General features: G+C 47.5%; 1 protein-coding gene across 1 annotated transcript; it reads left to right on the top strand.

Moving 5' to 3' along the window:
• Nucleotides 6,260-16,472, top strand: SOD2 (superoxide dismutase 2). The gene is given in 5 exon segments (NM_214127.2): nt 6,260-6,601; nt 6,956-7,158; nt 10,984-11,100; nt 13,669-13,848; nt 15,643-16,472. Coding segments are annotated over 5 exon segments (669 nt in total). The 5' UTR covers nt 6,260-6,578; the 3' UTR covers nt 15,789-16,472.

Here is a 16,710-nt window from a genome sequence, read left to right on the forward strand (position 1 = left end):
GTCTCCAAATACACGGTCACCTTCCGAAGTGGCTTCAACATAGGAATTTGGGGGGACACAATACAGCTCGTGACAACTGAGTTGAGTTCTAAACTGATCTGGGACAGGACCAAGGTGTTTGTTCAGGGGGGACTGGAATGCCCAGTCCCGCGTGGAGCCTGAGGGCTTCTGGTTTGTACAGACCAAGAGGATACTCTTCAAACTCAACACAAGAGGACCTGATGAGCCGCCTTTCATGAGTGACCACAGCAGCTTATATGAACACAGAGCCGACTAGTTCTTTAAGCTGCATTAATATTAAGGCAAAAATACCTAGAGGCTTATTTCGCATGATTTTAACCAATTTCCCACCAGGACCAGTGCAGATGTCAGCCAGCAGCACCAGCGTAGGGGATGTGGCCAGGATGAGGAGTATTCTGGGACATACCTGAGGTGGGACTCAAGTCTGTACTGTTCTCAGTGGACCAGCTTCTGGGGTGAACCTCCATGGTATATGAGGCCACGCCTCCTGCATCCTTACTCTGCTCCCTCAGCGTGGACCTCATGGTGGGGATGCAGCCCCTGGCACATGCTGGCCAGGAGTCACAGCTGGCCGGAGCTCCTTGCGCTTGGTCATTGCCCCCAGTGGTCAGGGTCAGTTCAGCTTGGATGGCTCTTGAGAGTTATTCTTAGAACTGTGCCCACGAACTCAATCTCTCTCCGTGATAAATCCTGTGCTGTAATGACTAACAAATCCCCCCCCCCCACCGCCACATTGAATGGATTGCCCATGTTTTCTCACCTGGTGATGGTTAATTTTAGGTGTCAACTTGGAGGATGTTCTGGATGAGAGTAACATTGAAATCGGTGAATATTGGGGCAAATCAGAGGGTCCGCCACAGTGTAGGTGGGCCTCGTCTAATCAGTTGAAGGCCTAAATAGAACAAAAACTCACCTCCCTCAAGCAAGAGGGAATTTCCCATCAGATTGCCGTCAATTGGAACCACACCATTGGCTCTCTTAGATCTCCAGCCTGCTGGTTCACACTGCAGTTCTGGACATGCCAACCTCCATAATCGCATGAACCATTTCCTTGTAAAACGTCTCTTTCTCTCTCTACACCTCTCATTGGTTCTGTTTCTCTGGAGAACCCTGACTAATAGACCTGGAGCAGTGTTGCAGTGGCTTGTTCATTCTGCTAAAGGGGCAGATGTTGCATAGCTTTTTGTTTGTTTGTTTGTTTTTTGTTTTCACTTTTTAAGGCCACACCCATGGCATATGGAAATATTCAGCCTAGAAGTTGGATTGAAGCTGCAGCTGCTGACCTATACCACAGCCACAGCAACACCAGATCCGAGCCATGTCTGCGACCTACACCACAGCTCACGGCAACATGGATCCTTAACCCTCTGAGTGAGGCCAGGGAGCGAACCTGCATCCTCATGGATACTTGTTGGACTCGTAACTGCTGAGCCACCACAGGAACTCCCGTAGCATGGGTTTTATGGAGGCATCTCCTGGACTCTAAATAGGAGACAGCCTTTCACTTCAGCCTTCCCCCATTCTGTCCTGGTTTCCCAGGCTCATGTCCAGCAAGTCTGATTCCTCCCACACACAAGAGTGGGAAGAGTCGGTTGGGTGGGTTGGCGCCGAGAGCAGCCCTAGGAAGCTGGGTCTTCACTGAGGCTAAGAAGCAAATGTGATTGAAGAGGCAAAGACTAAGGGAAGAACAGAGGACCAGTTCAAGCTTTTGGTCCAAGAGCTAGGTCCTCGGTCATATGCATGAGATGAAGCTGGAGATCAGTCAAGAGTTGGGAAGACAAGAATAATCTAGGAAACCGCACGGGACAAGTTTCGAACATTGGGCTGCAAGCAAGATAGGGTTGAGCTCAATTTTACTGGGTGCAAGGAATATGGCAGATGGTGTGGCGGCTGTTTAAGGGCAGAGCGATGTGTGTTAACAGAGCAACACATTCGAAACCCAGCTCTGCTGCCTGCTAGCTCTGTGTGTGACCGCGGTCACGTCTTGCTTACTATCTTTGTGCAAATAAATAAAGCAAGCCAATTTATAGAGATGCTGTGAGAATTAAGAGAGGACGTGGAGCTTGAGACCTAGTAGCTCAGACATGTCAGTTCCCTTTTCCCTTTACGGATACAATCGACCGACAGGGGACTTGTTCAACAAAACACTTCTGTCCTGAGCTGACCTTCCCCTTTCTTTTCCAGTAGTTAACGTGTTCTTTGAGGAAGCAGCCGAATTATAATTCACCTGATGGGAGTTCCCATCCTGGCGCAGTGGAAACGAATCTCACTAGGAACCATGAGGTTTCGGGTTTGATCCCTGGCTTCGCTCAGTGGGTTAAGGATCCGGTGGTGCCGTGAGCTGTGGTGTAGGTCGCAGATGCAGCTCAGATCTGGTGTTGCTGTGGCTGTGGTATAGGCTGGCGGCTACAGCTCCAATTAGACCCCTAGCCTGGGAACCTCCATATGCCTCGGGTGTGGCCCTATAAAAACAAAAGACAAAAGACAAGAAAAAAAAAATTAACCTGATGATGTGGGGAGGTGGGGAAGCACACTTTGAAACCTTTGTTGACAATGCCACAACCCCGCCACCACTTTCTCATTTAGCCTGGATCACGGGTTTCTTCTCAGCAGTTTGAATACCACTTGTGGTCTTATCAGGAATTCCAATTATGCAAAGGGAAAGTTGCTACAAGAATTCTTTTATTTTTATTTTATTTTTTATGAGGCTAGTGAAAACCTTTTGATTGTATTATTTTTTAATGATTTTTATTTTTTCCATTATAGTTGGTTTACAGTGTTCTGTCAATTTTCTACTGTACAGCAAAGTGACCCAGTCACACACACACACACATACACATGCGCACACACACATATATACACTCTTTTTCTCACATTACCCTCCATCCTGTTTCATTATAAATGATTGGATATAGTACCCTGTGCTATACAGCAGGATCTCATTGCTTATCCACTCTAAATGCAATAGTTTGCATCTATTAACCCCAGACTCCCAGTCCATCCCACTTCCTCCCTCTCCCCCTTGGCAACCACAAGTCTGTTCTCCAAGTCCATGCGTTTCTTTTCTGTGGAAAGGTTCATTTGTGCCGTATATTATATTCCAGATATAAGTGATATCATATGGTATTTGTCTTTCTCTTTCTGACTTACTTCACCTAGTATGAGAGTCTCTAGTTCCATCCATGTTGCTGCACATGGCATTATTTTATCCTTTTTTATGGCTGAGTAGTATTCCACTGTGTATCTATACCACATCTTCTTAATCCATTCATCTGTCAATGGACATTTAGGTTGTTTCCATGTCTTGGCTAAATAATTCTCATTTAAATACCTGCCTAGATAAGATTTGTAATACAAGGGGTGAAAAGGAAGAGAGGAAAAAAAAGAGAGAATGTACTTAAAGTCATTCCATTAATAGCGCTGATAACCAAGCATGTGCAAATATGTTTCATAGAAGGATATATGGCAGAGACTGCAATTCTTCAATCCACTACTCATTTTCCCTTTAGATAAAGAATTCCACATTTTTTTAGACTGGAAATGTGCACAGCTAAATGACTATATTTCCCAACCTCCTCTGCAGCTAGGCACAGCTTTTTACTTAAATGCTTTTTATTTTAAAGAAATTTCTTTTTTCTTTTAGGACCTCACTGAGGCATATGGAAATTCCCAGGCTAGGGGTCAAATCAGAGCTGCATCTGCGACCTATGCCACAGCCACAGCAATGCTAGATCCTTAACCCCCTGAGTGAAGCCAGGGATTGAACCCCTATCCTCAGGGACACTATGTTGTGTCCTTAACCTGCTGAGCCACAACGGGAACTCCATCTTCTACCTAAATTCTGAGTGGAATCTGTTGAGTCTGCCATAAAGGATCTGTAAACAGGGGACAGCTGGGACCCACCTTTTGTCCCTCTTTCTTCATGGAAAGGAGGTGAGATGGTTGGTGCTCTAGAAGCTATTATAGATCATGAGGCAAATGAGGACAGAGATGGCATCTTGTTGACATCATGGCACTGTCACCCCAGCCCTAGACTACCTGCTCCAGATCTCTTTTGCACGAGGGAATACACTCCTGTGTTTGAGACACCGTGGGTGGATCTGTTAGTAGAATGTGAATGCAAATAATAAATGGCTCAAAATCATTTCATCTTAACCCACGTTTTGCTTCCTCCAGCCAATATGTTGGTCTAGACTGTGGCGGGTCTGCAGATGGCTGTGAAGTAGTCTTGGGAAGTTTATGGAAGGGAAATTCCTCATAGTGGTGCCCTGATGTGGCAGGTGACCTCCTGAGCTGGCTGGAGGCATCTGGGACAGACCCTGGTCAACTATAATCCATCTCCTTGGGCCAACTGAAGGAGTACTTCTTACAGTGGTCAACTACAAAAGAAAAAGAGGCCTGTTTATGGAGTGTAAGAAATTTCTCAGTACCTGCTGTACCCTCCCCCCACCCCCGAACCCTTGGTCTCAATCCCAGTTGCTCTCAGAGTTGGAGTAGTCTTCTGGAAGGATGTAGCTGAGGCAGATATGATGTTAGAGTCACTTTTACTTGACTGCAAATGTCACTTTTCGACACCCCAATCTTTACTGCTTGCTCAAAAGGGCATGTCCTGGGGGTGTGTGTTAATTTCAATCTCAAAGTGTCATCATTTGTTCAAAGAACATCGATTCAGCCTGATGGGGCTCAGTCTCCTTAGAGTGATATTTTGTTCTTACTAGAACTAGCCCTTTTATTAGTGACTGATCTGTCACTGAATTCTATTGTTTCATCCTGCTAAGTGGCCCGTTTTTCTGGTTCCTACAGCTAGTACCCTAAAATCGGCTCTGAGTATCTCATGCTAGGATTCTTGCAACAGCTTTCTAACTAGCCTGTGCCTCTAATTAAGGTGCAGACTCCCTTGCCTGAAAAACTATTTTCAGTGTGCCTCATTTCAGCTAAAATGCTCCTCAGTTTCCCATTACTAAGCACATGTTTGAGATTTATTTATTATGGCCGCACCTGAGGTATACGGAGGTTCCCAGGCTAGGGGTCGAATGGGAGCTGCAGCTGCCGGCCTACACCACAGCCATAGCAACATTGGATCCAAGCTGCGTCTGTAACCTATGCCATGGCTCATGACAACCCCAGATCCTTAAGCCATTGAGTGAAGCTAGTGATTGAACCTGCCTCTTCGTGGACACTATGCTGGGTTCTTAACCCACTGAGCCACAATGGGAACTCCCTATGTTCGAGTTTTAAGGACATCTGTCACCTGGTCCCAACCTGAAATGCCTCATTCCTCCGATCACATACCCTTACCTTCACCTGACTATCAGCCAACCCCACCTTCTTGCTGTGAAGCCTTGCTCAGTGGTTCCCCTTTGCTGTCCCCTAGTCATGCCAAAGCCTAGTCATCCTTGGGTCATGGGTGGGGTGAGGGTGGAAGAAAGTAACTGACATCCTATTCAGCACTTTTTAATCTGTTTCCTTTTATATTATTCTGTTCAGCGAAGACCCAACTCAGGCCAGTGTAAAGCCTTCCTAACTTCTATTCCTAGCTTCTATACAGGGAGGATTTACACAATGCAGGATTGTTTTTTTAATTGTTGACAAAGCACTTAATACTTGGAGCTCATTAGATATATGACACCTCGCAGGAAAGACTCCTCCGTTGTACTTTTATATTCTCCCAAAGACGCTCAAGACCTCGCTGCTAAGGCTTAATAATCAAGACAGTATGAATTCTGGATTCTAATCCAGACTCTTTCACTTACTAACGGTGTGACCAGGACAACTTGCCTAACTTCATAGAGTTTATTAACAGTTGCCTGGAATCAATGATACCTACCCTAAGGGTGAAATAAATATAATTGTAAACCATGCAGCTCAGTCCCTGCCACATCCTGGGTGCTCAGTAATACTATTATCAGGCCTGGCGGAGGTCCCAAGGTCAGTTTACTCGGAAAGCAAGGTCACTCTGGGCAGTGGTTGGAGGGGCACTGGCCCTACATCTTAGCAGCGCCAGGGCCGGCCTTCCAGGGGGACCTTGCCCTCTGGAGCAGGTCGCGTGACCCAGAGGCTTCCCCCCCACCGCGGTGACAGGGAAGAAACCGGGACGCTAGTGCAGGAGCACAACGCCCTTGCTTGTCCGCGGGCAGAGTCCCCCACCTGCAGGCCCTGCAGGGCCGCGCCTTCGTGCGGAGGAGGGGGAGGCTTAGGGCCATACCATCTCATATGAGGGGGGGACTGCGACCTTCCATTTGGCAACACGCTCGGAAGCCCGGCAAGAAGGGGCACCACGTTCGCGCGGCAGCTGGAAAAAGTGCAGGTGCCCCAGTTCTTGCGTCCCCTGAGCCCAGAACGCGGGTGCGGCGCGGTCGGGCAGAGCCCGGGGCTTCCCCCCCCCCCGCCCCCGGATTGGAAACGGCGGAAACAGGGGGCGGGGCCGAGGCGGGCGTAGGGGGCGGAGCCACGGCGGCGGCTATGTCCTTGTAGCGCGTCTCGGGACACGAGTTCAGCCGGTCGGTCCGAGCAGCCCGGCGGCTGGAATTCTGAGGGTCCAGCGGGCGGCGATCACCATGTTGTGCAGGGCGGCGTGCAGGTGAGCGCCGGGCAGCGGGAGCAGCCGGGACAAGGCCCGCCGAGCCGCCCGCCCGCGCTTCTGCCTCCCCGCTCGCGCCGGCCCCGCGGCGTCCAGAGCACTTTGGGGGCCCAGGCGTTACGGAGACGCTGCGGGCGGCCGGGCCTCAGGGCAGGTGTCCGCTGAGCACGTCCAGGTGCCGCCGAAGCGCTGGACCTCAGCGTTAATTTAATGCTTCCAAGACTGGACGGCTAGCGGGCCAACGATAGGAAGGCCAGGGTGCGCGGGTCCTTCCAGCCGGGTCTGCGGAGACGGGCACGCGGCTGAAAGGGAGCTGCCCGCTCGAGCAGATCCGGCTGTTTGCTTTCTTTCCAGCTCGAGCAGGAATCTGGTGCCGGCTTTGGGGGTCCTGGGTTCCCGGCAGAAGCACACCCTCCCCGACCTGCCGTACGACTATGGCGCCCTGGAGCCGCACATCAACGCCCAGATCATGCAACTGCACCACAGCAAGCACCACGCGGCCTACGTGAACAACCTGAACGTCGTGGAGGAGAAGTACCAGGAGGCGCTGAAAAAGGGTAGGTGCCCAGGGGCCCTGCTTTGAGAAGCTGGCCGCGGGGAAGGGTGGCCGCGAGGCGTGTCTCGGTACGGAGATGCCCCTCGGTTCGTAGAAGCGCTTCACGTGTTTGTGCTTTGACTCAGGGGGTGGAATTCACGTGGGGAACATCGGTTGCCTGGGCAACTGAGACAGGCTCGCGTCGAATTGCTATGATTTGCAATTTGCTGAAAATATAATAGGGAGTATTTTTGACAAAGAGCGCAGGTGACAAAACCAGTAATGCGGAGACTTTTTTGTGCTTTGCGTCAGGGGGTTATGTATGGGGCTACTGGGTTTTAACGTTTCTATACAAAAGAGTATTTCACTTTCTTAGCTAACAGTCGTGGTTTGCACGAGGGAAATAATTGACAGCCCTGTTTCCAGGCTGTATGTATGGCTGAAGCTACGCAGTTACAAGTGTATTTTTTTCTTAAATATGTCTTTATTGAATTTCAGTTCTGTGGAATTCGTCGAGTAAATTTTAGACAGTGACATCTTTAAAAAAATTATTGTCTTGCAGTTTCGTTGATTTACAATGTTACATTAATTGCCGCTCTCCAGCGGAGTGATTCACTTATACACATACATATATTCTTTTTCATATTCTTTTTCATTAAGGTTTATCACAGGATATTGAGTATAGTTCCCGTGCTATGCGGTAGGACCGTGTTGTTTCTCCATCCTGTGTATAAGAGCTTGCACCTGCTGACTCCAAACTCCCAATCCCTCCCTCCCCAACTCCCATCCCCCTTGGCATGTGAGTTTGCGAGTCTGGTTTGTAGATCACTTCTCGGGACGGTGACATCTTGCTGACTGGGGGCATCTAGTGGAAAAATGCAGTATTTCAGCCTGTGCATGACGTAGTTAAGTAAACGAAGAGAAGAGGAAGTTACCATGTTCTGGAAGATTTTCCTGTGACCCTCAGAGGGACCTCAAATTGGGGAAAGGAAGGGTTTGAGTCCGGGAAAAGGCTCTATGATTGAGGAAAAAAACAAACGCGGGAAGAATGTGGTAATAGGGAGGGGATGGGTAAATCCCAGTTGTGAAAGTATTTCCTCCGTGACAGCAGCTGACAGCCCCAAATCTTTCTCTTCAAGAGTTTACAAACAGCTTAATCTCAGCCCTTTTCTTGTGCAATCAAAGCTTCACTTGTTTAATGAAAGCCACTTAAAAAAAGGTTTTACTATGTTTACAAGGTTTTACATTGTACTGTGTTGCCTATTATTATTATTGTAGTTATATTTTCTTTATATGTATATATTTTAATGTAATATTTATTTTATCTATTTTATTATTTTACATTAAGTTATTATTTCTAGAGTTTCCTTTAGAATATATTTAAAAATCATTGAGTTAAATTTTCATGTTTGAAAATTGTGGAAAAAAGAATATAAGGAAAAGAATATTATTAATCTTACCTCATGTGTCATAAAGACTTTTCAAACAAAAATACTTTTATCATATTCAACAGAGGGGAAAAAAAACTGATATGAAACCAAAGAAACTGTTGAGCTTCAGGAAAGTTTTTTTTTTTTTTTTTTTTGCCTGTTTTTTTAGCGCCACCCCTATGGCATATGGAAGTTCCCAGGCTAGGGGTCAAATCAGAGCTGCAGCTGCTGGCCTACACCATGGCCACAGCTTATGGCAACACCAGATGCTTCCCCACTGAGCAAGGCCAGGGACTGAACTTGTATCCTCATGGATACTAGTTGGGTTCATAACCCACTGAACCACAACAGAAACTCCAGAAACGTGTTCTTAAAAGCAGATATTAAACCCCCCAAATTTCTATTAAAATTAAAAAATGATTAAATAAACTTTTAGAGATTGAGATTAAACTAGTTCTCAATAAACATGTTTCTTTCCTATTAGACATATTTAGTTATCGTTGACTTATTAAAAAACAACATAAAGCCAACAGTTATTTTTAGGGTGATTCCTCAAGAAAAATTAATAAGGGAAACACTGATCTGTAAGAAGATTATTTTCTAAACATAGCAAAATTCGACCTCTTATTTATTTATGTATTTTTGGCTGCGGCATGCGGAAGTTCCTGGGCCAGGGATTGAACCCATGTCACGGCAGCGATCTGAAGCACGGCAATGGCAATGCCGGATCCGGATCCTCCTGAACCCACCAGGCGAACTTTGCGGGAAGCTCTGAAAGTTGACATCTTGAACAGAACTCTCAGATTAGCTGTGTATTCAGATGGCGCTGGTCCTCCGTCCTTGTGAATGGCTAACAAACCGGATGTTCGTTGTTTGAGAAAGCGGCGTTTCTTACGTGTGTTCTGTTCTCACAACACAAGTAGAGAACTTGTGCTACGTCAGCTCCCCAAGGGCGGGGCCGCCAGGGGGGCTCTGTGCCCTTCACTTTGCCTCTTGGTACCTTGTGAGTCATAAGCATTTATTACTGAATAAGGGAATTCCCATTTTTCCTAATAGTTCCGTTGGCCGGCGGTGTCTGGAAGGCACAGGAAAAAATATTTTGCCTATTTGTTTGGCAAGTTGGAAAAAACGGCTTCACTATGACCCTCTTTTGAAGTATAGATGTCAGAGTTGTTTTTTTCCGTAGAAACTCCATTCCGGGTTGGTGAGGGCCTGCCTCGTGGGAGGCGGTATGTTGGGCTGCGGGCCGTGGCCACGCACAGCGGTCCTTGTCCCCCCTGGAGCTTCCCTTCTGGCCGGGAGACAGGAACAGGAGCACGGGTCGAATGACAGGGGAAGTGGGCTGGGAGGGGGCGGTTGGAGGAGCCTTCGGATGAGGTTGCTGTTTCAGTGGCGCCTTGAAGGGGCGACGGGGGAGCGACCCGTGGGCCCCGGTGCAGAGTTCAAGGTGATGACACAGTGTTATTCAACCCCCGTAGTTCAGCGCAGGCCACAGGGGTCCGTGGCAGCCCTAAGCTGGGAGGCCACCGTGGCTGGAGCTGGGTGCCCTTCTGCACCTGGTTGGGACGACGTGGGGATCATGCTGAGAAGAGTTGCCTGGAGGGGTGCCACGGTCACTTGGGGCTGTAGGGGAGCCCCGTGGCCCCTGTGTGGAGAAGAGACCTGGGGGGGGGTGGAAGCAGGAGATTGGGGGGGAGACGGGGCCCCGATACGGGAGGGAGGGGCTGCTCCAGAGGCAGGAAGGAGGGACGAGGTTCTGGATGTTTCTGGAGCTGCTCTGCCGGTGCATTAGCGGCTGGGTGGGTTGTCGGGGGTGAGAGGAAAGGAGTGAGAAAGAAGCGGGGTGTGGGAGGGACCGTCCTGAGGACACGGCCGGCCCTCGCTGAGATGGGCCAGGCCGCGGAGGCGTGAGTTTGGCGTTGAAAATCAGGGGCTCAGCTTTGAATAAGCTGAGCTTTTTGTGAATGTAGCATCGAAGTCCGTCTAGGGAAGGCCGGCTGAGCAGTTGTCATGCAGTCTATCCGGACCGTATATTCCCCAGCATTCCACTGTTTTCTCTCTCTGTTCTCGCAGTTACGTCATTTACTGAAATCTTTTCTATTCAAGGAAACGGAGTTCTCTGAAGCCCAGGAGTGAATTTTCTGCTAGCTTTACCACCCTTACGAGCTTCTCTCTAGTTGTTTTGCACATTCCTAATTAAACTGAGGATCCACTGGGACAAAAAAAACCCTGGGAAGGGTTTTTTTTGTTTTTTTTTTTCCATAAAATCTGAAATTGTGAAATTTTGGGACCAATAGGCATGTTCAGATAAGCTGGTCCAACTGTCTGAAATTTTACAAAGAGAAAAAATAGTGCATATAAAATGGATGAGAAAAGTGAGTATTCAAAAAAAATGTGTTTGCATTTTAACTTTTCAGGTGATGTTACAGCTCAGGTAGCTCTGCAGCCTGCATTGAAGTTCAACGGTGGAGGCCACATCAATCATAGCATTTTCTGGACAAATCTGAGCCCTAACGGTGGCGGGGAACCCAAAGGTTGGTTTATTGCTGGGGCAACCTGAGCTATGCTTTGTGCAAGACAGGGATGACTGTCCGTTTTCTTAAGTTACCTTCATTCTCCCCGAGGTATCAGAATGGCATGTCGTTCATATAGCAAGGAGCACAGCAATATCGTAACTTTCACAGGGGCCGCACAGAATGGAGTTGCCCGCATGGAGTTATATCATCAGATTTGACACACACACACACACACACACAAACATCACATACGGTGTTGCCTTTTGGTGAAAATGTGCTGTACTTTAGGGAAAGACTGAGAAACGTAGTTTTGAGAAAAGACAGCATTCACTTCCTGGCTCTGGGCCCTGGGCTAAGATGCTGAACCAGCCTTGCTTTCTTCATCTGTGCGACGTGGGGATAATCCTCGGGCTGTTTTGAAAACGGAATAAGTTTTCATAGAATAGTGCCTTTTGCTCTTATTTTACTCCTCTTCCTAACTGATAAAGTCTGTGGTCCCAGAAAGTTAGGTTTTCCAGGACAGCTGCAGGTAGCAAGAGGCCAGAGCCAATGGTCTTGTTCACTCTGCTTGTTTACTTGGCTTCTGTGTATCCTGTGGAGGCCTCCCCATCCCTGGGAGGGTATGGGGCATAAAAAGAGCTCTGCCTTGACTCTGTGTGTGTGTGTGTGTGTGTGTATGTTTTAATAGCCGCACCTGCGGCATATGGAAGTTCCCAGGCCAGGTGTCCAGTCCGAGCCACAGCGGGGTCCTGCACCACAGCCATGGCAACATCGGGTCCAAGCCATATCTGTGATCTATGCTGCAGCGTGCAGCAAATCTCACAGAGACTACATCAGGTTTTGAACCTGATGAGCCACAAGGGGAACTCCCTGTGGTATTTTTGTTGTTGTTTTGGTTTGACAGATGGAAGTTCCCAGGCTAGGGGTCGAATTGTAGCTGTAGCTGCTGGCCTGTGTCACAGCCACAGCAACACTGGATCCACGCTGCACCTGCGACCTACACCACAGCTCATGGCCATGCTGGATCCTTAACCCTGAGTGAGGCTGGGGATTGAACCTGCATCCTCATGGATACTAGCTGGGTTCGTTACTGCTGGGCCACGACAGGAACTCCATTTGAAACCCATAGAGTAAGAGCAGTGCTATTTTTGGCTCAGGTGATCTAGGTGATGTGTTCAATCTAGGAGTGTATATTCTGTGTTGCTACAGAGTGAAAAGCGTGATAGCTCGTGTTCAGTAATAGCAAAATCACTCTTGGTTGATTTAAAATTTTTTTTTGCTGTATCATATGGTAGTTTCTTTTTAAATTTTTAATTAAAGTATAGTCAGTTTACAATGTTGTGTCAGTTCTTGCTGTGCAGTAAAGTGACCCAGTCATATATATATATATATATATATATATATATATATATATATATATATATATATTCTTTTTCTCCCATTATCTTCTGTCATGATCTGTCACGGGTGGTTGGATATAGGTCCCTGTGCCACACAGCAGGACCTCATGGCTTATCCATTCTAAATGTAATGGTTTGCACCTACCAACCCCAAACTCCCCGTCCCTCCCACCCTCCACCCCTCCTTTTTAATTTCGTGAGGTACCTCTGTACTGTATTGCACAGTGGCTGCACCAGCTTACGTTCCCAAACACGGCACACAAGGGTTCCCCTTTCTCCACATCCTCACCCACATTTGTTATTTCTTGTATTTTTGATAATAACCATTCTGGCTGGTGTGAGGCGATTTGTCATTGTAGTTTTTTTTTTGTTTTTTTTGTTTTTCTTTTTTTTCGAAATCACTCTTCTTAAAATGATAGAATTGAGATAGGAAAGATCTAGGCTGCCTTGGAGAAGAAGCGAGTAAGGACCATAACATTTTATTCCCAAACTGAGATCGAGTAGGTAGAGTCCCAAGGAAAATTTTCTATTTAGCTAATGAAAAGTATTATTTCTTTCCTTGTGGAAATAGCCCAGTGAGTGAAGAAATCCCGGTTTTAGTCACGAACATGTGAATTAAAATCGTGAGACCTTTGACCCTGGTGTCAGGGCAGGAGTAAACACCGGGTGTTGTTTGTTTGTTTGTTTGTGTTTTGTCTTTTTGCCTTTCCTTGAGCTGCTCCTGCGGCATATGGAGGTTCCCAGGCTAGGGGTCTAATCAGCTGTAGCCACCGGCCTGTGCCAGAGCCACAGCAACTCGGGATCCGAGCCGCATCTGCAACCTACACCACAGCTCATGGCAACGCCGGATCCTTAACCCACCAAGCAAGGGCAGGGATCGAACCCGCAACCTCATGGTTCCTAGTCGGATTCGTTAACCAGTGCCCCACATAGGAACTCCTAACACCGGGTTTTGTAGGCTCCCTGGGTTATGTAGTGTCTTCTCTATGTTGTCTGGTTGTCTCTTGGGCTGTACAAGACAAGAATACTTGAATATATGTAATAGAGTATTTTGTCATGACGGTTGCAATCTGTTCACTTGCGTGTGTGTTTTGATATTTTTAATTTTTTATTTTTCTAAGTTTTATTGAAGTATAGTTAATTTACAAGGTTGTGCTCATAGCTGCTCTGGATATTTTTTAAATAGGGGAATTGCTGGAAGCCATCAAACGCGACTTTGGTTCCTTCGAAAAATTCAAGGAGAAGTTGACCGCTGTATCTGTCGGCGTCCAAGGCTCAGGCTGGGGTTGGCTCGGTTTCAACAAGGAGCAGGGCCGCTTGCAGATTGCCGCTTGTTCTAACCAGGATCCCCTGCAAGGAACAACAGGTCAGGTTTGAGAGTTGTTGCGGGTAGATTCGGGAGAGATGGTCCCCTGTAAAGTGTCTGCCGTGAGGTGAGGAAGACGAGTAGTGTTTGAGCCTCTCCTGGACACCTGCTCATTTGAGCCGAGTGACTAGGTGATACCCAGAGTCCCGGGTAAGCAGAAAGGCTGTACAAGTCCTTGATATTTTGTAAAATTGGCACATGTGATCTTACAGATTCGTTCACCAAGTATCGTTTCAACAGACTGCTTCGTATAAGAGAATTTCCACATCAGCTTATGTAATTACACGCACTAAAATAAAACACTGAATTAGGTAAAACAACACGAAGGAGGAAAAGTCTGACTTCCGCCTCTGCCGAGCACCTGTGGTCAGACCTCAGGTTGCCAGACCTCTGCCTTTCCCAGGGTCTTGGCAGAGGAGAGCTTTGGCGTAGACGCCTCAGGCCGGGCCCGCCACTCCCTTTTCCGTGTTGAGCCAGATGCAAGTGGGAGCTCTGGAGGAGGTGGCCCTGAGGAGCCCGCGGTCACTAGCCGGCTCTTTGGTGCGAGGTGACAACAGCAGTCCGCAGTAGGGCTCAGCTGTGTTTCCTGCTTCTGCACCTGTCAGGAGACTCGCTCCTGGGACTCCCTGCCCTGGAAAAATTCAGATTTAGCCAGAATCTAAGCAGGTCTTTTGGGAAAGTGAAATGCCACCGATTTGGGAGAAGCGGCAAAAGATTTGTGAGCAAGGAGCGCTCTAGAGATTCCAGCACCTGACTGGGAAGGCTGTGGTCGGCAGGTGAATCCTAGTCACACTGCCTCCCCTCCTGCTTGAGCAAAGCCCTGCTGAATAATACTAAGTGGACATTGTCGCAGTTTATTTATGGGAAAAATCATGTATGTTGTTGCCTTTGACACACCTCACAGCTGGTTGAGGACTACTTTCACGTGAGAGCTTTCTTAAAGGAATGTTTTGTAGAGTCATTTCTTCATTTACATGATTCAATTGCTGAAAACAGTGTGTCTTTGTCTTTATTCTTTTTTTTTTTTTTTTTTTTTTTGTCTTTTTGCCATTTCTTGGGCTGCTCCCGCGGCATATGGAGGTTCCCAGGCTAGGGGTCCAATCGGAGCAGTAGCCACCGGCCTACGCCAGAGCCACGGCAACACGGGATCCGAGCGCGTCTGCAGCCTACACCACAGCTCACGGCAACGCCGGATCGTCAACCCACTGAGCAAGGGCAGGGACCGAACCCGCAACCTCATGGTTCCTAGTCGGATTCGTTAACCACTGCGCCACCATGGGAACTCCTTTGTCTTTATTCTTACTCGCTTTTCCTCATGACCTTACTCTTTTTACTAGTGTCGCAACTGCTGTGTATTCTCTCTTACTGACCTCAGCGCAGGGGAGCAGAGCAGCTTTTTCACACCCTCTCCCCCAAGTGCTCAGCACCTTTGGAAGCGCCCCCCTGTCCCGCCCCAAAGAGAGCCCACCCTTACTGAGACCCCTAGTAACTGAGACCTGGTTCTTGGATCAGTCGGTTGATGTTTTCAGAACAGCTATTAAAATACGTGGGTAGTTGATTTTCCCACTTCCCATGTATCACATTGTCTTCCAAAGAGGAGAGTTTAAAATCTCTCCATAGGATGTTTGCTTGTATGCAGAGTTCCTGTTGATGCAAGAAACGGAAAGATGAGGATGAGAAGAGAGCGTTGCAAAGGGCGACTGGCGTGCGTAGGACAGTTGAAGTTTGACGGGAGCGGGTGCAGGGCTTTGGCGGGACAGTCACAGTTTCTCTTCTTTCCCTCCTTCCCAACAGGTCTGGTTCCGCTGCTGGGGATCGACGTGTGGGAGCATGCGTATTACCTTCAGTATAAAAACGTCAGACCTGATTACCTGAAAGCTATTTGGAATGTAATCAACTGGGAGAATGTAACTGAGCGATACACCGCTTGCAAAAAGTAAAACAGCAGCCTCACACCGAGTACATCAAGCTCTTTGGGGCTGTTTTTGTAGGAGCGCCGAATACCGCAGGGTACCAATAAGCTGCTCTATTGTAGTGTTTCTGAATGCGGCTTGTTCAGGTATTTGATAAACACAATGTAGTGCCATGAAGAATTTCTTTTAAAATTTGATTATTAGGCAACTGTTTGAAAATGTTAAATGCTTCGTATGATGTTGTCTTTCGAATGTTTTCCTCAAAGAGTGGAAAGAGCCAGGAGGTTATAAAACCATCCCAAACCATCATAAAACCATCAAAAATGTTTCATCCCTCTACTGTTGGGGCCTCTAGGGAAGGCTTTCTAATCCTGTTCTGTTGCAGTTACAGAAAATCTAGTCGTTTGCCCCAGTTGTTTAATAATAAAATATTAAATTTATTTCCCAAGGGAAATACTCAGTTTTCTATTGAAAATTGCTCTTTTTGTAAGTAATTCTCTGTCCAGTATTACTTCAGGCAGGTACCACCCAGTGGTCTTTAGTTACTTAGAAGTGATCACATGTTTCCCAGGGTTAACACTATCCATTTTGTCATTAAAAATATATAACTTGTTTGCTAATGAGAATTACTTTATTATGAGAAGGAGATGGTAGTACCTCTGAATTTTTCTGTAGAGAGAAAATAAAGACTCTTGTGAAATTTTGTCCTCACATAGAGAGATGTGTGCTGTCTAAGTGCTCAGAACGGACCGAGTGGGGCCTGGTGAATCAAGATCAGTGGTAGGGACGTGGCCTCGTCCACATCTTCTGGCCGGGCACTTGTCCCACGCTACCACCCGCATGGCCGGTTCACAAAGCATCCTTCTAAGAGCACAGGCTTGGGCCTGGTCCTGCCTTCCCGAGTGGTGAGAGACAGATGGCTCCTGGACGTGGTTGGGCACATGCCACC

This window comes from Sus scrofa, chromosome 1 (genome assembly GCF_000003025.6).
Source record: "Sus scrofa isolate TJ Tabasco breed Duroc chromosome 1, Sscrofa11.1, whole genome shotgun sequence".
Classification (NCBI taxonomy): domain Eukaryota; kingdom Metazoa; phylum Chordata; class Mammalia; order Artiodactyla; family Suidae; genus Sus; species Sus scrofa.